The following is a 24,883-nucleotide window of genomic DNA, read 5'->3' as shown; positions in this document are numbered from 1 at the left end:
TAAAGCAGTAAAATGGTAGTGGATACTAATTAACTGACAAATACAGTAAAAGTGTCAGAATACAATACCTTAGGGCCAGGAATGCCAGGAGTACCTGGTCTTCCTTGCATTCCAGGTAATCCTACAATACCACGAGTACCAGCTGGGCCAGAAATACCTGAAGGACCTGGGGCACCCTGTAAGCAACAAAAGGTTATCAAATTTATATTTAACACAAGAAGTCTTAAAATAACACAGGTATGTTGCTCGGGTGATGTATTTTAAAGTGCACTCACTGGTTCTCCGCGGTTACCGGGAGATCCTCTTTCTCCTGGTTGACCCGGTTCACCTTTTGGACCTGCTCCTCCAGGGCTGCCTGGGGCACCAACACTACCAGCTGGGCCTGGGGGACCATCTTTTCCTGGTCCGCCTGGAGAACCTGGAGGACCTGCATTGCCCTATAAAAATAAAAGATTGTGAAGACATCACAGGAAGGTTGACATAAGACAAAAAACCTTTAAAACCTTATGTGGCAACTAATGATTGTCACAGAAACCTAAACAATAACTGCAAATATGAATAGCTTATTGAGTTTAGCAAGACACACTTTTGAACATATCTTTACATTCATATGTATATATTTTAATTGTAAGTAATTTAACATTTACTGTATCTGCTTACTCACATGCTCTGAGTTTAAATTGTGTATTTTAATAACTAAGATGTACTTACGTTGCTTCCTGGAGGGCCAGGCAAACCACGAGCACCAGGAAAGCCAGCTGCACCCTATATGTGTAAAAAGAAATCAGAATTTTAAGATAGTCTAGATATTATTGATTATATGAGCATTTGTAGTAAACAAACAGAAATTCTAGAAGGAAAACTCACAGGTGAGCCAGGGGCACCACGATCGCCTTTTCCTCCTTGAGGGCCAGGGTTACCCTGGAAAAGAAACACAAAGCATTAGGTTTATCATGGCGAGTAACTCACATTTACTTCAGGTGATACAATAAGGGCAATGTAATACTTACAGCAGGCCCAGATCCACCTTGTGGACCAGCAACACCTGGAGGACCAGCCTCTCCTCTTTCACCAGGACCACCTTTCTCTCCTTTGGCTCCAGGTTCTCCATTTTGACCCTGTATGAAACCATATTTAAGTATATATAGAGGTATCCAGGTTCAATACAACTCAATTATTACCCCTTAGGTTTGAATGGTTATTGTAGTCCAGGCAGTTAAAACATACATGTATTAAAATGCAATGGTTATTTAGTATTCATATTACTTGTTATACTGTCAGTGTCTGATTTGGATAGTTAGGACTTTGAGCAACCTATTGCAAAGACAGATACAAAGCCCACCACAACTCTACTAAGAAATAATTGGCCTTTTTCCACCACATGGACAATTTACATTTCAACTCTATTGGATCCTTATGAAGCCTCACGAAGCTATGTCTGATTGAAATGTGTGCTTTAGTTGGTTAATGGCCTATATCAAAGGCAATCTTAATATTACATATGCCTCATACTTTTAGAAATGATACAAGTCCAAGATGGCATCATCTACAAAAATGAATTAAGACATCTTACTGACATAAAAGGTTGTGGTATGCACCCAGCTATGCGTTTAAGGACAAGGGTACAAAGCAGCAGAAGGACTACAACAAATAAATAAGAACACAAAACTCTAAAATACTGCATCTTCATTTCTAACATTAACTACTTGCAGGAAATATTTTGACCCAATAGTCTTAGCCGAGATACAGCATGACTAAAACAACCAGGTTATATGTACCAAAGATTAAAAGAGATACCGAAGGTAAAACGTCACAGGTCAAAACAAAAAATTAAGTGCAAAGTAAAGCAAACAAATTGAAATTGATTTAATCTATTTTGGTCATTCTGTGCAAAGGGGATATTACTTTAGATTCTAACTTTTCAGTACAGTACTTACAGGGGCTCCAGGGAAGCCAGCAGGACCAGGGGGACCACCTTCTCCACGCTCACCCTAAAATCGGAAATCGGAATTTATGATTCACACATATTTACAAACAAAAAAAAGGAATAGGAATTTTAATTTGAATTAATGTAATTTATTTGAAAACACAAAGGCGTGCCAGAAAAATATTGTTATTTTAATACAAAATAGCAGTGCTTTTTGGTTGATATTTTGGTTGCCTTGTAGAAAAGAATGGATGCAGATAAAGTTGAACTTAGTGGATATATATGTGCCAATGCATGCTGATGTATTATTATTGGCTTGATTGATTGCTAAAGGTACATGTGCTTTATGTGATTGTCGTTCATCGTAAATAGTTAAATAGGATTCTGGTATTATACCCAGCTCTAAAGTGTGAGTGTTATTTCTTCAATATAATGAGACGTTAATATGATACTTACAGGACCACCACGTGCACCAACGGGGCCTGGAGGACCAGCTGGACCACTATCACCCTGCAAAATACAAGAATATGTTAATAATGGTAATTATCAGCATTATCATCCTCTTAAAATCATCCTCTTATATCAAAAGAACTTATGCTATTTTGGTTATTAGCCTACTGTGTATAATGGATATATATACTATTATAAGCATCTGTTGGTCTTTTGATTGGAAAATATATATACAATCTTTATCCAAAATAGTTAATCATTTGTATTTATTAAGGGCTAACATTGCCTAATAGCTATGAATGTTATAAATACATACATTACAAGACACTATTTAAAAAAGCAATAGCATGACTGCAATAGTAAGTTTAGATAGTCTTCCGTACTTCAGTATATTAGAGAAATACATTTTACTTGACATGGCTACTTCTTTTGGTTACTTCCGCAACTCATATTACAAGAGTGTTAAGATGTTGTCATTTGTTATCAAATCTATGTCAAAAGTAATGTTTACTATAAGGCCACATTAAACTGTGTGAAAAACATTATCTGGAGCCACCGCAGGCCTTTCCAAGATATTGGTGGTTATTTACCACCTCAGTGGCCCATTGGATAAGTAATAATGTATAAAGCACACGCATTAATAAATATATCATACCTTGTCACCAGCTGGACCGGCAGGACCAGGTGGCCCAATGGGACCTGCAGGACCCTGAAAATACAGAGCAAACCATGAGTCAAATTGTTATTATAGACAGTAAAAACGAAAATACAGTTTATAGAAGCATTATGTCCATTTAATATATCAAGCCAAAAAGGCCATTTATTAAAGGATCAAATTACTGGATATTCTTCACAGTAAGGGCCGTATGGCTCTGTAGTGCATTAACCATGTAGGGGGTGACTACAAGTTCTGGGAAGACTTATAAGAATAAATTGAACAGCTTTTAAGTAAGAAAGTGGACTTATGAGTACACATTGTAATTTAAAATATGTTATTCCAGTGTGTATTCTGACTGCCTATGGAAAATTGAAAATTAGAGTTTGCTTAAAAAAGTTTTTTTTCCCCCTTTATTTAAATTGATGCAGTTATCTTGGAAATGTTGAACTCCATATGGACAATTGATGTCATGATTTTGGTTTGCTTTCATAAAATGAATGACAAATCAGGACTTTATAAAAAAGACAAGATTTTGACCCCCTGGCAGAAGAATTAACTAATATTGTTGTACTTGCACTTTTTTTTTAATAAAAAAGGATAATGTCTGCACCATACACAGTTATGGAAAATACTTACTCTACTTCCATCTTTACCAGGGGATCCATCATCTCCTTTACCGCCAGCCTCTCCCTAGGAAATAAAGCATTACAAATGTATTGTTAAGAAATATAAAGCTAATCAAGTGTTTTTAGCGCCAATTAAGGTCTGAAAATAAACACTGACCTTTTCACCCTTGGGACCAGGATTTCCAAAGCCTCCTCTCTCTCCAGGCATTCCTTGAAGACCAGGTGGACCCATGGAACCAGCAGGACCAGGAGGACCAGCAGGACCCTAAAATGGTTAATCTAGAGATTACCTTCAAACACCATAACAATTTTGACAAATGTATACTGCCAACTATATTTGCGCTTGGTTCATTTTATCATACCATAACATTGAATAAGAAGAAGTAGAATTACATTTAAATAAAATATTAAATAATATGTTTACCTTAGCACCATCTGGACCAGGGGGACCAGCAGAACCTCTAAGACCCGGAGCTCCTGGTGTACCTTGTGCTCCTCTTTCACCAGGGGCACCATTTTCACCCTTTTAAAAAAGGAATTGGTTATCATAGAACATAGAATGGTGTTTATTAACTTGTTATAAGCAAACATAAATATGAATGTTTAGGACTACAAATAGGCAGAAAACTAGGATTTGTTCTAAGGTTTGTTGTGTGACAACCTAGCATTAGAAAAACCTAGCTTGCTTGTGAGCACTCCAAAGAAGGTGTGATTCCTTTAAAAATATTGCTCTGGAATATGGCATGGAACACACAGATATGGGCATTTCAGGGAGTATAGAAAATCTCCTGAAACGGTCTACTTTTATATGGGCAGGAGGGTGCAAGATGTCTATGCAAGCAATGGTTTCCCCATAGGCTGTGCATGAATAATGGTCTAGAGTTATAGAAAAAGACTGTGGGAGCTGTTACTAGAGAGATATAAATGCATGTAGACCTAAGCTTTCAACACTAGACTACTAAGGATGAGTGTATGTTCATTACCAAATTGCACTGTCCATACTGTCAATGGGTGGAACTTAATTTTCCAGCAAGAAGGTTTTAGCCTTTTAATACTCACTTTTCCTCCTGGGGTTCCTGGGACACCACCCTCACCTTTTGGACCCTTAAGGGAAAAAAATATGTTTCACTTAAGCATTATATTGTAAACAAAAACGCCACATAAAATTGACATGGATATAAAAAAGCAAAAACCCATGAAAAATCTTTCACTTTTTATGCTGTACTCGTCATGGCAAACTAAAATTGTTAGTTATACAATGTTTTGATGTTACTGTTCTAAATATATAGGTTCATGGACCTTTCCTGTATCTTCATGAGGGTCTGTTAATCTTGCCTGTACAGCCACCATACCTTTCAATTTGCTAACATACCGGTAGTATTTTAGATTGGTGTTAAAAACGTTGTTGCTGGAGCCTTGACATTTACTAAACTTAAACATTTTGATGGCATTCATAAGACACTCCAAATTAGAAATCTTAATATGCATTTCCTTAACATGCTACACTATCCATCCAATGGCCTTCCATAACACCATGATGCAAGTTAATCAATTCTGTCTAATGATGAACTCACAGCTTCACCGGGTTTTCCGTTTTCACCAGGGGGTCCAGCAGTTCCAGGAAGACCCTATGTGAAAAAGAAAGTAATGCTTTTAAATAAAAATAAAAAAAACAGAACGTTTTCTCTGAAACGTGTAAAGGCACACTGCTCCCTTCCCTATTAAAATACTGTACATGGTCTAAAACTCTAATACTTGATGTAGCTACATTATGTGTGCAAAGATACACAGGACATACATGGGCCTTGCATATCACCAAATGTGACTTATATACTTGTCGTTATCTGTAAAAATGTTACCTTGTACAGCGCTGCGGAATCTGTCGACGCTTTATAAATAAAGTATAATAATAATAATAATTATTATTATTATGTATTGTCCATGACTAAAACTAAAACTTTAAATGAATTAAATTGATCATATATGCTATGCAACAAAATCCTCAGCAGTATCATGAACCTTGATAATTAGGAGAAAACAGCTATCTTTATTTAATTTACTTGGGTCAGGAAGGCAATGTGACGTTGCTTAATGTACTTCTAATGTCCTGTGATACTTCATAGTCTACTTTGTCTGTCCTGGATGACTTTATAGATCAAACATACGTATTGAGATAGTACCTGGAATCCTGGAGGTCCGGTTGCTCCTGGTTCTCCTCTTTCGCCTGCAGGACCCTATGAATATTGAACAACGTTCTTTACAACACACAGTATACATCTATCTATCTATCTATCTATCTATCATCTATCTATCTATCTATCTATCTATTTTTTGCATCATTTAATTGTCATAATGTCCTCAGAAGACTTATATATATATGGGGGGAATTGTTGTGCTTCCATATACATACATAATTCATACAATCACTTAAATTCTGATATTTATAGAATAATATATTGAAAGAAAATATTTTTAGTATAATAACTTACTGCTACTCCAGGAGGACCCTGTGCACCTGGCTCACCACTCTTTCCAGGAAGTCCCTGGTAAAAAAAAACCAATAACATCTTATATTAATTATTATTGTACAAAAACATGAAGGAAATAAGTTACATGTTTAAAATCATGAAACATATTACCTGTGTTCCAGGTGATCCAGGATTTCCTTTTTCTCCATTCTTACCAGGTTGGCCCTATGTAAAAAAGAAAAACAGTGCTATTGTGATAAAGAGTGTAATTCAACTTCAAAATCTGTTACTGTGTATGAACAATGTTAATTTACGAACTATATGTTATAAATCACCTACCTCATTACCCTTAGGTCCTGGGAATCCCATGACACCGGGTTGTCCTCTTGGACCAGGTGGCCCTTGAGAACCAGGACGACCAGATTCTCCAGAGGGACCCTTAAATGATTACAAAATGTAATTAATTAGAATATGATCTAATGTATTGGCCTGTTGCATAGACTACAACGTACAATAAATGCCACGCACTGTAAGCTGTATCCTTTAATCTTGTCTTACTTACTTGTGGTCCTGGTTTGCCATCAGATCCTGGGGCACCAGGGCTACCTGTAGAACCCTAAAATTTAAAAAAGGAAAAATGTTACCCTATTTGATCTTTATTCAAGATGTATACCATAGTGAATGATCAGCATGTCGTTACTCTAAGGAAATCTGGAACCAGTGACATCATTTTTTTTTACTTTACACAATGAAAGCTACTTATTTATGGTAACGCATCTGGTCACCCCAACATATCACCTGCTCAAATAATGATAGCCAAAATTTGACACTATGAATGTAGATTTATCAGTCAGATACAGATGAATCTAAGATATAAAGCAATGTTTCTTACTCTCATGCCAGGCAAACCAGGTCCACCATCTCTTCCGGGTTCACCAGGATTTCCTCTTTGACCAGCTTGACCTGGTAACCCACGTTCTCCAGGAGGTCCCTACATACATTTTAATATGTAAATGTACACAAAGATCACAAATAATAATAAAATAATAATGTTGCTTTTAGAATTATATATTGAATAAAAAAAACATACCTTTTCACCGGGGATTCCGTTGCTACCTGGTGGTCCACGGAAACCTGGGGTACCCTAAAAAATAAACAAGGCAGGTTTTAGGGAAATACAATCATCATGCAACAAGTAGGAATATGATAAAAAGTGTTCAGGTGAATGTGAACAGTCTATGATACCCCTTTTCTTTTTTTTCCAAAATAAATTTTATTGCATTTTATTAAATTGTTATTTTTTGTTATCAAGAATTGTTAGTCATAAATTGCTCTGCAAGATCATATAAAGTGTACAGATAGACACAAATATGTTTCAGTGGAGATATGCAAGCACACGATGATACTCCTTTTCTACCCAATGGAAGAGTTTCACTAAGTGCATCCTCCATTCTAATGAACAAGCAGATGTGTTGTACAAGAGAAAGGAAATATTTTTCTTTCCTTGAAGTTAAATTAACAAGAAATTATGAGTAAAATGAGTTGGGCTATTATGACACAGACAGCTGCAATTGTCTAAAAATATTAACTAACAAACTGAGTGCAGTTTTATTAAATTAGTACTTGATGGATTCATACATACATTTTGCAATGCATCTACTTAACAAAATGTTGAGGGGCAGACTATATCAGTCAATGGACAATAGTTAATATATAAAAAGTGATCTTGGTACAATCTGTAAAGTGTTTTTATTACTATACCAACTAAACGAATGGCTCAATCAGCTGTTTTGTACAATATGGTGGAATTTGCACAACCAAATGCTTAAAAATAAGCATTTATTTCAGTGAAATGTCCATGTTCATATTATCTACTTCAGGTAAGTCTTGATTTTACTCACTCTTTCTCCTGGTGTTCCTGGTAATCCGTTAGTGCCTGGTTCACCATTGGTTCCCTTCTTGCCTTCCTCACCGGCAGGTCCAGGGGCACCTGGGGGTCCAGATTCTCCCTAACAATTAATAAGAATGATTTAAATGTAATTGAAATTCAATTTAAATTTATTATTTGGCAATGCTATGCTTTCTAGTGATCAACTTACGCGCTCTCCTCTTTGACCAGGTTCTCCTTTACCACCATCTTTGCCAGGTTCACCCTAGAAATATGCAGATATGTATTAAAATCATAAATATAAAGTATAGATGTATTTATAGACACACATATATGAGTCTAAACATTACATTTTGGATTCAAAACTCTAAAAAAATAGTCACTAACAGGAACAAATTGGGGATGAAAATCAGCCCTGGAATGTTTAGGCCACCAGTTGATTAATGCCTTGCATGCAGCCATGTGCTTCATATGTACAGCTCAACACTACGCTCTTTCCCATACATTCGCAGCATGCCGCTACCTGTATTCCGCAAGCGTCTGAGCACTAAACCACTATACTGACCACACGCGAAGCCCACCAGTCAATGAGTCAAGGAAAACCATAACCTTTGCAGTCAGCTATTGGGCATCAAGGTGTGTGCCACATATAGAACAAACTACGGTATTAACTCAAACAAATTATACTTTATCTACTAATACCCCAGTAAACAGAACCTGACTGGCCTTTGAGAACATTGGGCAAATACTGAATGGCCAGATGGCTGAAGATCCACTGTCAAGGCTGCTTGAACAATCTAAAAATGTAGTGTGTGGATGCTACATTTGTTAATGCATGGCAGTAGGCAGGTGCTTGCCTTTAACTTATGGGCTGCTGCCAGGGCCTGTATTACATCTTAAATTGTAAGATCTATTTACATTTTTATTTTTTAGTTTATGCTTACAGTATACAATATACTTGTGGCATAAAATCTACATAGTTTACCCACCGCTGTGCCTCTTAAGCCAGGAACTCCATTAGTACCAGGAGGGCCAGGAGGACCACGACCACCAGCCAGACCAGGAGCACCAGGGATGCCAGCAGGACCCTATTCACAAGAAAATAAGCATATTTCATAAATATATGGACTATACAAGAAATGCTGTAAGCAACTATATTATAGCCATAGTAACCATTAGAAATAAATGTTTAAAGGCAAGACATGTGCCCTGCTTAAAAATGCATTTTTTTCTATAAGATTTTGCATGATCAATGCTGCCTCTGACCACTTTAATTTTGATGCACATAAATCTAATCATAAATATAATGGTGAAAGTTGTATGTTATCTTTATGTGTCCTTCTGTGTTTGTGTTCCTCTCTCGCTTTCTTGTATGAGTTTTTTTTCTTCTTCAACTGGAAGATACATAAAACAAATGTCTTAATATCAATGTCTTAATAAGGCCAGAGATACATACCGTTTCACCCTTGCCGCCGGGATTTCCAGGATTACCAGGAGGACCCTAGGAGGAAATGCCAGATTGGTTGTTATTGTACTTTTTGTATGCATTTGGAAAGTAACACAAATAAAATGTCAATGAGAGTTTTGCTTACAGCAGGACCAGTTAAACCAACGGGACCTTGGGGTCCGGTTTCACCTCTAGAACCAGGTGAGCCATCTGAACCGGGAGAACCAGGAGCTCCAGCTTCACCCTAAAGAGATACAATGATATGACATTTGTTTCAATATTTGTTCAATATTTTATGATACGGTGACTTTCTGGAGGGTAGGGTCCAATATAATTTATATGGATAGTAAGAAGAAAAAACTGTGGTACCTTGGGGCCTGGACCTCCAGGGAATCCTGCATTGCCAGGGGGACCAGGAGGACCCTGAAGAAAAGAAATGAGATAAAACAGTTTGCAATTTAAAGCATGCAACTGTTTAACTGTATTCATAACAACCTGCACTATAAAATTTATATGAATTAGATTATTAGAACATTCTAGAACAGAGTGAGCTTTCTCATAAACCTTGTGTTTTCCTTTTCTTTGAAGTTACCATGCAACTTTAGTGCAATGAGATCACATGTATGTCTGTATTTTCAAGTCTAGGAACTGTAGACACGAGAAATGATGCAAAAGGGTAATAAGAGACAAGAAGCTAAAAGTGCCTTTGGTGCTAGTGATGTATTAACCTGTTAATATATGCCAGAAGATTGTATTCCAATATTGCAAATGTAAACATAAAGTGCAAAAAAAACAACTTACGGGCTGACCAGAAGAGCCAGGAGCACCATCGTTACCACGGGCACCCTAAATTGAAAAAAAGTTTGAGAAGATCACATAAGAAAAGAAAAAAACCCAAAAGGATTATTTATGTATAATATAGATGGCGTAGATAGAGGTATCATATGCATTCTGCTGTATTTTATTAGGTTAGTCGAGACACTAAGCACTGTGATTATATGGTTACATGTAGTCTTTCCACTGTGCCAGTTACAGATATACTCATAGCTGGGTTCACAAGAACACTTTTCGTGTTCATTTGAACAAAATTGCTATGGTCAGTTTTGCCAACTACCACCATGCTGTATGGTTAGTGTATTATGTCACTGGATGACATAGATGGGTAATGAAAACATAAACCATGTAAAAATGAAATAGCAAATAATAAAGTGAACAGAAATTCTTAAAATATTATTTTTTTGTATAAGCATGGATTTAAATGAACCACCGCGAATAAAGGAGATATGATGCTACCTGGTATGATGTTAAAAGTAAACCATATCCAAGGACAGGTTTCAGAATGTCATCTTACGTTAGTGACACATGCTAGAAGCCATTGACGCACTTTGACTAAAGAAATGTATGCACTATTACTAAAGTGAAACCATAGATGGAAGGCAGCTGTTAGGACACAACAATAGTACTGAAATGGTTGTTTTCAAGTAATCATATAAAAGTAAATAATGTTTTATGAAGACACAATGGCTTTGTTAGGATCATTTCAAGTTCATGTGAAAAATTAGTTTTACTGAATTAATAAAGGTCTTATGACAGGCAATCACATGGATTTTAGATGGTTCAGGATACTTACAGCAGGTCCGGGACCCCCAGGCCGACCTCTCTCACCAGGTTGTCCTCTTGGTCCCTAATATTTAACAAAATACACAGCACCATTATCATTATCATTCATTATCACCTGAATGTCCCATGTCACCCTCAAACATATTCTCATACACAGGCCAACGTTCTCTAGAACCATGATGGCGGTTCTGGTGGAAGGTTTTACGATTGGTTGATATGATAGTAACCAGTTGAATGGTCCAATCCTCTTCTTCATATGTATTATTATTGTCATTACTATATACTTAGCATTATTACTCTGCATAAAGAACCTCAAATCTCTTTTCAGAACAGGCTACATTCAAATTCAAATACTTCTTAAGAATGACCAATATGATGCAATATGGTAAATTTGATCAAATACGGCAAAGAAAGCAATAATAAATCTAAAGTGTTCTCAGAGCTATCACAACATTTTGTGTTTTTTGATTGCGAATGATTAGTTCCTTTTATTATTTTTACTTCAGTAAACAGTTATTTTCAGTACAGTTATTAATTCCTCCCACTAAGGAGACAAGTTATGTGGTCCTCTCATTAGAAGGTTTTTAATCTTGACCTTACTCAGATACCTATAATGGGCTCGTATTTATCCTCTAAGTATTTATCAGTTTAAATATACCTCCCAAATCTATCTTTCCATGTTCTCCTATCTAATGATCTTAAATGATTCTCCCAATCTTTGCCATCTCATATGTTACAATACAAATACTCTATCAATAATTTAAATACTGAGTTGGTAAGGCAGGTAACCTTTAATTTAACATGTTAATGGCTAAACAGAATATCATGAGAATCCAATGTTTTATTTTTAAGGAAATCTAATTTTATTAGGAACTTATAGTTTGATGATTGTGCACCCTACAACATGTGTCTGTGATTTAAAAGAAAGGTTAATTATTCTGTTTTTCTCATGCCATTGCAACTTGAATTACCCAAAAGAAGTGTAACTCTGTTTTCTTTTTTATAGGTGTAATAATTAATAGAGAAAATTAATTACCGCTGAGCCAGGCAATCCATTGTCTCCAGGGCTACCAGGCTCTCCCTAATGAAGAAAAAACTCATGTCAGTAAAGCACATTACAACAAACAGTAGTAATGAATATCCATATGTAGCTATATCCCCCATATTCAACACATAATTACATTTGATAAACATAGAGAGTCACACTGTTTAATGAGCCATGTTTGGATAAATTGAACCACCTACTCTTTATAATCTACTTTAATCCTTAAATTCCAGACAATTCCATTTTAATTATGTTCCCCTATAGTGGTAAAGTTTTAGTCTTATGCTCATAGATCTCAAAGGCAAAAAATAAGTCATCTACCAGTAAATTAAACTGAAAAATGGTAGAACTCCACAGAAACACAATGGAGTCAATTCTTCACACTTAACCATATACTAAAAGGCATGAGCTACAAGGCAGATATGTGTTTAGATGTGTGGGAAATCAAGCACATCTGCCTTGTATTTTGGTTCTGGATCTAGACATACAAATGAATTTTACCCTCTGTCCAGGAGCGCCAGAATCTCCCTTTGCACCATCTCTTCCATCAATTCCCTTTGGAGAGAAAGAACAGGTTTACTTATTTATTACTATCATGAACAATTATGTCACTCTTTAATTGGGGGTAATATTCATCTTTCAAAAAAATTGTATACTATTTTATGGGGTAAGTTCATTTATTTTTTCGGAACTCAAGAGTTTGTAAAATGCATAAAAACAATAAAAATACAAAAAGATCATAGATCTAAGTAGACATTTTTAATCTCAAAATATAACACTTTTCATAATTTAGCATTGTAGTTGTAGTGTGCCATTCTGTTAGTGTAGTCCTTCTGCTTCAATATTACTTGTTCTTGACCACATACAATTACATTATACCTATATATATATATATATATATATATATATATATATATATATATGCTTTGGTTGTACGATTTACTGCAGCAGTATATTCAAGAGCAATAACTAGGGGTCTTGGTGCCTTGGGCAGGGTCAGAGGTCCCACTCCACGTTGACATCTTGAATTGGAAGGAGGCACAGAGGCATTACTGAAGCGGAAGATTTAGCTCACCCCTCCACCTTGCAGCACTATAGGCAGTTGCCCCTATGTGCCAGTTAGGGCCCTGGTATATTAAATTGTATATAAATAAATATACAGAATTGTACTTACTCTGTGTCCTTTCATTCCAGGGAAACCAGACATACCAGGTGGCCCTCTGCCTCCCTAAAAGAAATACAAATACATGTTGAAATATGATTTTAGAAAATGTACTATATGGAGGTATCAATGCAAGTGCTTCTGTTTACAGGCATTTTCAAATGTATAGTCTATAGTTTCCAAACCTACACAGAAATACATTTGTATAGCATAGTCTAGATATAAACCAGTTTAAATATCCCTGCATTCTTGGGCAGTTATGTGCCAGCCAGCTATCTTTTTGGAATAATCACAGGAAACAAAGGCTGTTTTAGTTAACCTGTGTGTTATTTTATTAACTTATCACACTAGAAGATGATAAGAGGTTCCTTTATTATCTATGTTTGCACAGCAGTAATTTGTTCCTTTTTTTTTACAAAAAAAACAATCTTCTAATAAGTAATTAGTTAGTGACATACTCTGGATAGATGGTGTTTAACAGGTCACGCAGCTTACTATCAAAACTTGTCTACCAAACGCAGTACTGGCATAAAGAAGTAATTCTCCTTCCTCCTTAAGTGCCGTTTGTACAAAGTACCCAACAACATTTTATTCGATAATTAGCCCTAACAGGCAGAATACTGAAATTTAGCTGGCTATTAACGAACCACTGGCCATATCAACATACAATAAGGGGTACACTTTCCCTTAAGCGGCATTACAGTATAATGCTACTAAAGAGAACAAAGATGCTACCAAGTATATCGTAATTAATTAGAGTTAGACCATCATTTTGGTACAGTTTCAAGTGGTTAACTTACAGGGGCGCCAGCTACTCCACGCTCTCCAGGCCTACCAGGTCTTCCGGGTTCTCCCTGTTGAAAAACAAGAAATTACATTATTTACCGTTATAAATAATAATATATTATATACTTCATCAACTATCATAAAGCATATTAGCATATCCTCGTAGTACATGGAATGAACCAGCACCACCTACTGGTCAAATACCAATAAGCACTTTAAAAGTTTTGGATTCAGCCGTTACCCTACAAATGTGTGAATGTGTTATAACTAGACTTGTGCATTCGTCTTCGGGCGAACATGAAAACGAGCACGAAGAGGCCGTTTTTTTGTTCGTTCCGAAGGAACGTAGAACAGAATACAGTGCCGGCAAACCGTAGGCGAAGACGAAGACTCACAATCACGAAGAATCGAAGATTCTTCGTGATCGTCTTCGTTTTTGCCGCGCAACCGCCAAAATTTCAAACAGGAGTGAGCTGATCCTCGTCTGTCCAATCAGCTCACTCTTGTGACGTAACGCTAAGGGTCTCGTCCAATGCCTGTGCTGCTGTTTTTTGAATTCTGAAGGCGCCTTTATAAGACCAGAGCTTGCCTGAGAGATCCATTCATTTTTCGCTGTGACTGCTTTGGCAACACTGCTGTGCTGCATCCGAGCGTTACAGAGAGAGATTGTTCTGTTCTGTGTGAGACTGGTAAGCCTTTCTCACAGTGTACTTCATCCTCACTTCAGTGCTACTTAATATAATTAATTTAATAATAATAATTTGATTAATTTAATTTTTTTAAAATTAATTTGTCATCAACTTTAGTGTAAGTGCTGTTGAGTTGACAGTGCACCCAGTGCCTCAGTGGCACTGGGGTGCCCTTGCCCTGGGCTGGCACTAGTGCCTATTGCCTGTCCTGCTTAAATAAATTAAATAGAATTTATAAATTACAATTTAATAGAATCTATAATTTAATAGTTCATTATAATATTATATATATATATATATTTGTCAGTCATATATATATATATACTATAGTATACTAGTGTAGAGTGTACTGTAGACATTCATCTACTAGTGTCTAATTTAAAATCAGTAATATTAATTAATATAATTAATAATTGAATTCATTATAAAATATATATATTTGTCAGTTATAGTTAGTAATAGTATACTAGTGTAGAGTGTACTGTAGACATTCAGAACATCTACTAGTGTCTAATCTAAAATCAGTAATATCAATAATTCTCTAATTCTTTCTTATCTTAATAGTTAATTAAATTAGCTATAAATAAAAGTAATAATATTAATTAATTACTACTAGCGTATAGTTCAGCTAATCTTATTAGTACTGGTGCTGCAGCTCTATAGTTTGTGCTTTGTTTTAGCAACAGTAAGAGACCAAGTCAATTTTTCTTAATTAATCTTTCATTTTATTTCATTTGTTTTGCTCACCTCAGTCCATCAGTGAAGTGAACTTGTTGGGCTAGTGAGTGCAGCCGCATAAGTGCTGTGTTTTTTTTTGATCAGCAAGCAGTGACGTTAACTGTTTTGCAAAGATTTTCTCATTTATTTTACATTTTATTTCAATTTTATTAAAAGTACCCTTAGTGTTTTGCTCACCTCAGTCCATCAGTGAAGTGAACTTGTTGGGCTAGTGAGTGCAGCAAGCAGTGAAGATAACTGTTTTGCTGTGACATTTTATTTTATTTCTAATTCTTTTCAAGAAAAATTGACTGTGACGAGCTGTACTAAGCAAAGCTTCAAGCTACTAGCTGTAGTACTAAAATAATTCTAATCTTCTTTAATCTTAATCTATAATATATTATAAATAATAATATTCTAATTCATAATCTATAATATAAGTAATTCTAATTCTAAATTCTAATTCATAATCTATATTCTTCTATCTATAATACATAATATATAAGTAAATTAGTTCTAATCTATTAATATTATATAACTTAATATTAATTAATAAATCATATACTGAATCTGATTTAACCTCACTTTAGCTTAGTGGGTTTGAGAGCGTCTGCCTAGAGGTAGACTTATAGTAAGGAAATATAGCTTTAGGCTAGCATAGTAGTAGGCTAAGCTCTTAGGCCCGTGTAAATTCAAATTAAAAATAAAATACTGCTAGTTATTAAATAGTTAATCTTGAGTTAATAATTTAAATAACTTTAGGATTTTGGCAGATTGCACACAGCACAGTGCAGTAGTGCATAGTTTTACTTTTTAAGCAGTAGCACTGAAGAGAACTTCCTCTAATTTTTTTGTCTTTAATTCGTTTTTCCTTTTTTTTATTTTTATTTTTTTATTTTTTTTTTATAGTTTTTTAAACACTACACTACACTACACTACACTACACTACACTACACACACAACACAAAATTTGAAATGGATCCTCCTTTTGGGACTAAGGAGGGACAAGCTCCATCTACCACCACCACCACCACCACCACCAGCACCACCACCAGCACCACCACCAGTTCTAAGATGCAGCCTTTGCGTCAGTCTAGTCGGCCAAGTAGGCCAAGCTCTCGCTTATCATTTGGGGAAGCATTGCTTGAAGGATCATCAAGTAAAGGAAAGGCACCAAAAGCAGGCAGTAGTAGTGCGGCTAGGCCCACAAGCTCTATGGTTTTTTACGGAAAGCCTAAAGCACCAGAAGCACGTTCAAAGTTAAAGGGTAGCACAAGTAGTACCAGCCCAGTGACTAAAAAGAAGTGCCTTTTGCCCCAAGCAGCATCTTCCCCATCCACCAGCAGCATGCAAGGTACCAAGCAGAGCCAAATTAGCAGCAAGACTCAGAGGGGTCCCAAACCAAAGCGATCTCATTCCTTTGTAGGGAAAACCACCACCACCACCCCCACCTCTACCGCCTCTACCACCACTAGTGCTGCGCCTACTGTTCCCACTGGTACCGCCACGCCATGTCCTCCTAGTACCTCTAGCAAGCCACCAAGTCCTTACAAAATTTTTGTAAAGACAGTTAGAGAGAGGGCTACACATAGTGGAACTCCACCTAGCGAGGTAGCAGAGGAGCCTGAGACTGAGAGGCCAAGTGCAGAGTCTATTCTTCCTGCTCGCACTACTACTAGTCACGAGTCTCACGACGATATCAGTCTTAGCTCCAGCCTAGCAGGAATTCCATTCGATCTGGCTAATGAAGAGCTAGACTATGAGCCAGAGGAAGTAGAGGAGATGAGTGGTCAGGAATCAGATTCCTCAGGGAGCAGTGTCCAAATGACTAGTGCACAATTTTCCCCTGAGCCTCCACCTTCTCCGCTACGATCATCACCATCACCACCACCAGCAGCAGCAGCAAAACCTAGCAAATCTAAAGCAATTAGCAGTCCCACTATGGCCAGTACTGTTACCACCAGTCCCACCACCACTAGTTCTGCCTCTGTTCATCCACCCCGAGCAGTAAGAGCAGCACCCAAGGCACACTCCAAGGCTATGCGCGCCCCAATTTGGGAGCACTTTGAAAATGTTGAAGAAGGGCGCTATGGAAAGTGCAAACATTGTGGGAAGCTAATAAGCAGAGGGAAAGTGTCTGGCCATTTTACCAGTGCTAGCATGAAGCATCACCTCAGCACTCAACACAACGCTGTGCTATTGGGGAAAGATGCAGAGGTAAAACTTAGTGCAGGCAGCATAGCTGGTGGCCGTGGAAAAACCCCAACAGCTTCTTCTTCTGAGCCAATAGCAGCAGCAGCAGCAGCAGCAGCAACTAGTGCTGGCAGCCAGAGACCAAGGCAGGTTGGAGCACTGCATGCCCAGCCCACCCTGGAAGAATTTGGGGCATTCCACTCCAAGAGAACGATGCCCAAACAGCAGGCCAATAAAGTAACGCGACTTATTGGTCAGTTCATTGCTGTTGGAGGGGCATCCTTCTCCATGATTGAAGGGGAGCCTTTCAAACAATTGATGGCGGCTGTGGCTCCACAATACACAGTTCCGTCACGTTCCACTTTCAGCAGGAACATTGTCCCCTCGCTGTATCGGTCCTGTGTTGCAGCAGTGAAAGAGGAGCTTTCCAAGGCTGCTGGTCAGTGTGTTCATTTCACTACAGATTTGTGGAGTGCACCTAGCGCCCAGCATGCCTTTCTTTCTTTGACAGCACACTGGTGGCAGCCCGGTGTGTCTAAGGAAGTTGCTGCAGCAGGCTACCGATCATTCCTTCTCCATGCAGAAGTGATGGATGAAAAGCACACTTCCCAAAATATTCTGCATGCGATTAGGAAAATGTTTAGCCTTTGGGTGGGAGCAGAGGCGGGCACCAATGTTGAAGTTGGTTTTGTGGTAACTGACGGAGGTGCCAATATGGTGAAAGCGCTGCGAGATGGTCATATTGTTGGTGTGCGCTGTGCAGCCCACATCATCCATCTTGTAGTGAAGGCAGCAATGTCAGAAGGAACTAATGTGGCAGCAGTAGTTCTGTCCCGCTGCAGAAAGATCGCTGGGCACTTTCACCATAGTGTTAAGGCTAGCCAACTTTTGAGGGAAGAGCAAGAGAGGTCAGGTCTTCCCGTACACTGCCTACGTCAGGATGTCAGTACACGGTGGAACTCCACGTTAGACATGCTAGAGAGGATTTTGGAGCAGCAGAGGGCAATCCATAATCTTGCCTCAGAGCACAATATAGGGATTACCTCTCCATTGAATAGGGAGGATTGGACAGTGATCGCCCAGCTAGTGGCAGTCCTTAAACCATTCAGGGATGCCACAGAAAATTTAAGCTCAAACACTGCCAGTCTGGCCCAGGTAATCCCAGTGTTCTCCCATCTAGGCAGCAAGATGGATGTGTTCCTTGGAAACCGTGAGGCTGTTCAAGGTGGCACTCTACATCCTGACGTAGCAGCCATAGTCAGGAAGCTGAAGGATCTGCTAAAAGTACACCTTCGCAAGCGAATGGAAGAGAGTCCCGAAATGATGCTAGCGTGCCTTTGTGATCCAAGAATTAAGGGAAAGCTAGCTTTGAAATTCAATGTTCTCAGTAGCTACCGGGAGCAATTGGTCAACAAGGTGCGTGACTGGCAGCGTAAAATGGGAATGCTGTCCGAGGAGGGTGAGGTGCAGGAGGAGGAAGAGATGATGTGGTCTGCTACCCCTAGCAGCAGCATCAGCAGCAGTGCCACAAGCAGCACAACACAGCTGAGTGGAGCAGCTGCGTTTTGGGAAGAGGCACTTGGCAGTATAGTTGGACCATCTGACAGAGCTAGCAGCAGAAAGGAGAGTAGTGCTGCTGAAATGGTCAAACTTTACCTCTGTGAAGTTCCTTCTGCTCCTAATGTTGATCCTCTTAGCTACTGGGATGAAAAGAAGAGTGTGTGGCCTGCACTCTCATGGGTTGCGCAGCAGCTTCTATCATGTCCGCCAACCACTGTTCAAAGTGAGCGCGTGTTTTCTATGACTGGAAACATACTGAGTCCACAGCGCTCACGCATGGCACCTCATCTGATGGAGCAGATTGCCTTTCTTAAATTCAATCTGCCCAAATTGGGTTACCCAGCTCTTAGCTTGGAAAGTTAAATTTTTTCTCTCTAATGTTTAAGGTAGTTTCTCCCCCTGGTTGCACTTGCTGCGGTGTGGCAATGCCTGCTACCTCCGCTGGTGTAGCCAATTTACGCTAGGGCCTAGTGTCTGAGCTCTGTAAGTCCGCTCCCAAACGCCTAGGACTGACAGTCTTTGGATGCTTTGCCCTGGGGTGAAACAGGTGAGTGGGTCGTCAATTGCCCACTCATTCACCTTTTTCCGTTTCCAACGCTGCTGCTGGTGGTGGTGCCAGTATCTTTTGCCAGTTCGCTTCCTGGCTGAAATCATGCCTCAGATGTCCCTAATGGAAAGGGTAGTTTCTCCCCCCTGGTTGCACTTGCTGCGGTGTGGCAACGCCTGCTACCTCCGCCGGTGTAGCTAGCTTATGCTAGGGCCTTGTGTCTGAGTTCTGTAGGTCTGCTCCCAAACGCCAAGGACTGACAGTGCTTGGATGCTTTGCCCTGGGGTGAAACAGGTGAGCGGGTCGTCAATTGCCCACTCATTCGCCTTTCCCAATTCTGCTGCTGCTGGTGGTGGTGCCAGTGTCTCTCTTCAATGCCAGTTCGCTTCCTGGCTAGTGTCATGCCTCGAATGTCCCTGATGGTAAGGGTAGTTTCTCCCCCCTGGTTGCACTTGCTGCGGTGTGGCAACGCCTGCTACCTCCGCCGGTGTAGCCAGCTTACGCTAGGGCCTTGTGTCTGAGTTCTGTAGGTCTGCTCCCAAACGCCAAGGACTGACAGTGCTTGGATGCTTTGCCCTGGGGTGAAACAGGTGAGCGGGTCGTCAATTGCCCACTCATTTGCCTTTCCCAATTCTGCTGCTGCTGGTGGTGGTGCCAGTGTCTCTCTTCAATGCCAGTTCGCTTCCTGGCTAGTGTCATGCCTCGAATGTCCCTGATGGTAAGGGTAGTTTCTCCCCCCTGGTTGCACTTGCTGTGGTGTGGCAACGCCTGCTACCTCCGCCGGTGTAGCCAGCTTACGCTAGGGCCTTGTGTCTGAGCTCTGGAAGTCCGCTCCCAAACGCCAAGGACTGACAGTTTTTGGATGCTTTGCCCTGGGGTGAAACAGGTGAGCGGGTCGTCAATTGCCCACTCATTCGCCTTTCCCAATTCTGCTGCTGCTGGTGGTGGTGCCAGTGTCTCTCTTCAATGCCAGTTCGCTTCCTGGCTAGTGTCATGCCTCGAATGTCCCTGATGGTGAGGGTAGTTTCTCCCCCCTGGTTGCACTTGCTGCGGTGTGGCAACGCCTGCTACCTCCGCCGGTGTAGCCAGCTTACGCTAGGGCCTTGTGTCTGAGCTCTGGAAGTCCGCTCCCAAACGCCAAGGACTGACAGTGTTTGGATGCTTTGCCCTGGGGTGAAACAGGTGAGCGGGTCGTCAATTGCCCACTCATTTGCCTTTTCCAATGCTGCTGCTGCTGCTGCTGCTGCTGCTGGTGGTGCCAGCATCTCTTCTCTGCCAGTTCGCTTCCTGGCTAGTGTCATGCCTTAATTGTCCCTTATGGTAAGGGCAGTTTCTCCCCCCTGGTTGCACTTGCTGCGGTGTGGCAACGCCTGCTACCTCCGCCGGTGTAGCCAGCTTACGCTAGGGCCTTGTGTCTGAGCTCTGGAAGTCCGCTCCCAAACGCCAAGGACTGACAGTGTTTGGATGCTTTGCCCTGGGGTGAAACAGGTGAGCGGGTCGTCAATTGCCCACTCATTTGCCTTTTCCAATGCTGCTGCTGCTGCTGCTGCTGCTGCTGGTGGTGCCAGCATCTCTTCTCTGCCAGTTCGCTTCCTGGCTAGTGTCATGCCTTAATTGTCCCTTATGGTAAGGGCAGTTTCTCCCCCCTGGTTGCACTTGCTGCGGTGTGGCAACGCCTGCTACCTCCGCCGGTGTAGCCAGCTTACGCTAGGGCCTTGTGTCTGAGCTCTGGAAGTCCGCTCCCAAACGCCAAGGACTGACAGTGTTTGGATGCTTTGCCCTGGGGTGAAACAGGTGAGCGGGTCGTCAATTGCCCACTCATTTGCCTTTTCCAATGCTGCTGCTGCTGCTGCTGCTGCTGGTGGTGCCAGCATCTCTTCTCTGCCAGTTCGCTTCCTGGCTAGTGTCATGCCTTAATTGTCCCTTATGGTAAGGGCAGTTTCTCCCCCCTGGTTGCACTTGCTGCGGTGTGGCAACGCCTGCTACCTCCGCCAATGTAGCCAGCTTACGCTAGGGCCTTGTGTCTGAGCTCTGGAAGTCCGCTCCCAAACGCCAAGGACTGACAGTGTTTGGATGCTTTGCCCTGGGGTGAAACAGGTGAGCGGGTCGTCAATTGCCCACTCATTTGCCTTTTCCAATGCTGCTGCTGCTGCTGCTGCTGCTGCTGGTGGTGCCAGCATCTCTTCTCTGCCAGTTCGCTTCCTGGCTAGTGTCATGCCTTAATTGTCCCTTATGGTAAGGGCAGTTTCTCCCCCCTGGTTGCACTTGCTGCGGTGTGGCAACGCCTGCTACCTCCGCCAATGTAGCCAGCTTACGCTAGGGCCTTGTGTCTGAGCTCTGGAAGTCCGCTCCCAAACGCCAAGGACTGACAGTGTTTGGATGCTTTGCCCTGGGGTGAAACAGGTGAGCGGGTCGTCAATTGCCCACTCATTTGCCTTTTCCAATGCTGCTGCTGCTGCTGCTGCTGCTGCTGGTGGTGCCAGCATCTCTTCTCTGCCAGTTCGCTTCCTGGCTAGTGTCATGCCTTAATTGTCCCTTATGGTAAGGGCAGTTTCTCCCCCCTGGTTGCACTTGCTGCGGTGTGGCAACGCCTGCTACCTCCGCCAATGTAGCCAGCTTACGCTAGGGCCTTGTGTCTGAGCTCTGGAAGTCCGCTCCCAAACGCCAAGGACTGACAGTGTTTGGATGCTTTGCCCTGGGGTGAAACAGGTGAGCGGGTCGTCAATTGCCCACTCATTTGCCTTTTCCAATGCTGCTGCTGCTGCTGCTGCTGCTGCTGGTGGTGCCAGCATCTCTTCTCTGCCAGTTCGCTTCCTGGCTAGTGTCATGCCTTAATTGTCCCTTATGGTAAGGGCAGTTTCTCCCCCCTGGTTGCACTTGCTGCGGTGTGGCAACGCCTGCTACCTCCGCCAATGTAGCCAGCTTACGCTAGGGCCTTGTGTCTGAGCTCTGGAAGTCCGCTCCCAAACGCCAAGGACTGACAGTGTTTGGATGCTTTGCCCTGGGGTGAAACAGGTGAGCGGGTCGTCAATTGCCCACTCATTTGCCTTTTCCAATGCTGCTGCTGCTGCTGCTGCTGCTGCTGGTGGTGCCAGCATCTCTTCTCTGCCAGTTCGCTTCCTGGCTAGTGTCATGCCTTAATTGTCCCTTATGGTAAGGGCAGTTTCTCCCCCCTGGTTGCACTTGCTGCGGTGTGGCAACGCCTGCTACCTCCGCCAATGTAGCCAGCTTACGCTAGGGCCTTGTGTCTGAGCTCTGGAAGTCCGCTCCCAAACGCCAAGGACTGACAGTGTTTGGATGCTTTGCCCTGGGGTGAAACAGGTGAGTGGGTCGCCAATTGCCCACTCATTCGCCTTTTCAATGCTGCTGCTGGTGGTGGTGCCAGCATCTCTTCTCTGCCAGTTCGCTTCCTGGCTAGAGTCATGCCCAAAATGTCCCTAATTGTAAGGGCAGTTTCTCCCCCCTGGCTGCCTCTGTCTGCGGTGTGGCAACGCCTGCTACCTCCGCCGGAGTGGCCAGCTTACGCTAGGGCCTTGTGTCTGAGCTCTGGAAGTCTGCTGCCAAACGTCTAAGACTGACAGTGTTTGGGTGCTTTGCCCTGGGGTGAAACAGGTGAGTGGGTCGCCAATTGCCCACTCATTCGCCTTTCCCATTTTTCAATGCTGCTGCTGGTGGTGGTGGTGGTGCCAGCATCTCTTCTCTGCCAGTTCGCTTCCTGGCTAGAGTCATGCCCAAAATGTCCCTAGTGGTAAGGGCAGTTTCTCCCCTCTGGCTGCGTCTGTTTGCGGTGTGGCAACGCCTGCTACCTCCGCCGGAGTGGCCAGCTTACGCTAGGGCCTTGTGTCTGAGCTCTGGAAGTCTGCTGCCAAACGTCTAAGACTGACAGTGTTTGGGTGCTTTGCCCTGGGGTGAAACAGGTGAGTGGGTCGCCAATTGCCCACTCATTCGCCTTTCCCAATTCTGCTGCTGCTGCTGGTGGTGCCAGTGTCTCTTCGATGCCAGTTCGCTTCCTGGCTAGTGTCATGAATCAAATGTCCCTAATGGTAAGGGCAGTTTCTCCCCCCTGGCTGCCTCTGTCTGCGGTGTGGCAACGCCTGCTACCTCCGCCGGAGTGGCCAGCTTACGCTAGGGCCTTGTGTCTGAGCTCTGGAAGTCTGCTGCCAAACGTTTAAGACTGACAGTGTTTGGGTGCTTTGCCCTGGGGTGAAACAGGTGAGTGGGTCGCCAATTGCCCACTCATTCGCCTTTCCCAATTCTGCTGCTGCTGCTGCTGCTGGTGGTGCCAGTGTCTCTTCGATGCCAGTTCGCTTCCTGGCTAGTGTCATGAATCAAATGTCCCTAATGGTAAGGGCAGTTTCTCCCCCCTGGCTGCCTCTGTCTGCGGTGTGGCAACGCCTGCTACCTCCGCCGGAGTGGCCAGCTTACGCTAGGGCCTTGTGTCTGAGCTCTGGAAGTCTGCTGCCAAACGTTTAAGACTGACAGTGTTTGGGTGCTTTGCCCTGGGGTGAAACAGGTGAGTGGGTCGCCAATTGCCCACTCATTCGCCTTTCCCAATTCTGCTGCTGCTGCTGCTGCTGGTGGTGCCAGTGTCTCTTCGATGCCAGTTCGCTTCCTGGCTAGTGTCATGAATCAAATGTCCCTAATGGTAAGGGCAGTTTCTCCCCCCTGGCTGCCTCTGTCTGCGGTGTGGCAACGCCTGCTACCTCCGCCGGAGTGGCCAGCTTACGCTAGGGCCTTGTGTCTGAGCTCTGGAAGTCTGCTGCCAAACGTTTAAGACTGACAGTGTTTGGGTGCTTTGCCCTGGGGTGAAACAGGTGAGTGGGTCGCCAATTGCCCACTCATTCGCCTTTCCCAATTCTGCTGCTGCTGCTGCTGCTGGTGGTGCCAGTGTCTCTTCGATGCCAGTTCGCTTCCTGGCTAGTGTCATGAATCAAATGTCCCTAATGGTAAGGGCAGTTTCTCCCCCCTGGCTGCCTCTGTCTGCGGTGTGGCAACGCCTGCTACCTCCGCCGGAGTGGCCAGCTTACGCTAGGGCCTTGTGTCTGAGCTCTGGAAGTCTGCTGCCAAACGTCTAAGACTGACAGTGTTTGGGTGCTTTGC

General features: G+C 41.9%; 1 protein-coding gene across 1 annotated transcript in view; it reads right to left on the bottom strand.

Annotated features, from left to right (window-relative positions):
• COL3A1 (collagen type III alpha 1 chain) overlaps nucleotides 1-24,883 on the bottom strand; it is a 49,455-nt gene that overhangs the window by 5,754 nt on the left and 18,818 nt on the right. Inside the window, exons 9-40 of the mRNA XM_053471794.1 lie at nucleotides 14,092-14,145; nucleotides 13,304-13,357; nucleotides 12,631-12,684; nucleotides 12,121-12,165; nucleotides 11,095-11,148; nucleotides 10,266-10,310; nucleotides 9,834-9,887; nucleotides 9,610-9,708; nucleotides 9,474-9,518; nucleotides 9,007-9,105; nucleotides 8,229-8,282; nucleotides 8,031-8,138; nucleotides 7,220-7,273; nucleotides 7,022-7,120; nucleotides 6,692-6,745; nucleotides 6,469-6,567; nucleotides 6,301-6,354; nucleotides 6,151-6,204; nucleotides 5,842-5,895; nucleotides 5,236-5,289; nucleotides 4,721-4,765; nucleotides 4,086-4,184; nucleotides 3,819-3,926; nucleotides 3,672-3,725; nucleotides 3,033-3,086; nucleotides 2,384-2,437; nucleotides 1,938-1,991; nucleotides 1,011-1,118; nucleotides 868-921; nucleotides 712-765; nucleotides 276-437; nucleotides 69-176 (exon numbers count right to left, since the gene is read on the bottom strand). Of these exons, the coding sequence (XP_053327769.1) occupies nucleotides 69-176; nucleotides 276-437; nucleotides 712-765; nucleotides 868-921; nucleotides 1,011-1,118; nucleotides 1,938-1,991; nucleotides 2,384-2,437; nucleotides 3,033-3,086; nucleotides 3,672-3,725; nucleotides 3,819-3,926; nucleotides 4,086-4,184; nucleotides 4,721-4,765; nucleotides 5,236-5,289; nucleotides 5,842-5,895; nucleotides 6,151-6,204; nucleotides 6,301-6,354; nucleotides 6,469-6,567; nucleotides 6,692-6,745; nucleotides 7,022-7,120; nucleotides 7,220-7,273; nucleotides 8,031-8,138; nucleotides 8,229-8,282; nucleotides 9,007-9,105; nucleotides 9,474-9,518; nucleotides 9,610-9,708; nucleotides 9,834-9,887; nucleotides 10,266-10,310; nucleotides 11,095-11,148; nucleotides 12,121-12,165; nucleotides 12,631-12,684; nucleotides 13,304-13,357; nucleotides 14,092-14,145 (2,241 nt within the window). The remainder of the gene's footprint in view (nucleotides 1-68; nucleotides 177-275; nucleotides 438-711; nucleotides 766-867; nucleotides 922-1,010; nucleotides 1,119-1,937; nucleotides 1,992-2,383; nucleotides 2,438-3,032; nucleotides 3,087-3,671; nucleotides 3,726-3,818; nucleotides 3,927-4,085; nucleotides 4,185-4,720; nucleotides 4,766-5,235; nucleotides 5,290-5,841; nucleotides 5,896-6,150; nucleotides 6,205-6,300; nucleotides 6,355-6,468; nucleotides 6,568-6,691; nucleotides 6,746-7,021; nucleotides 7,121-7,219; nucleotides 7,274-8,030; nucleotides 8,139-8,228; nucleotides 8,283-9,006; nucleotides 9,106-9,473; nucleotides 9,519-9,609; nucleotides 9,709-9,833; nucleotides 9,888-10,265; nucleotides 10,311-11,094; nucleotides 11,149-12,120; nucleotides 12,166-12,630; nucleotides 12,685-13,303; nucleotides 13,358-14,091; nucleotides 14,146-24,883) is intronic.

This window comes from Spea bombifrons, chromosome 7 (assembly GCF_027358695.1).
Source record: "Spea bombifrons isolate aSpeBom1 chromosome 7, aSpeBom1.2.pri, whole genome shotgun sequence".
NCBI lineage: Eukaryota > Metazoa > Chordata > Amphibia > Anura > Pelobatidae > Spea > Spea bombifrons.
Note: the sequence above shows the minus strand (reverse complement) of the source record. Positions and strands in the feature narration are given on the sequence as shown.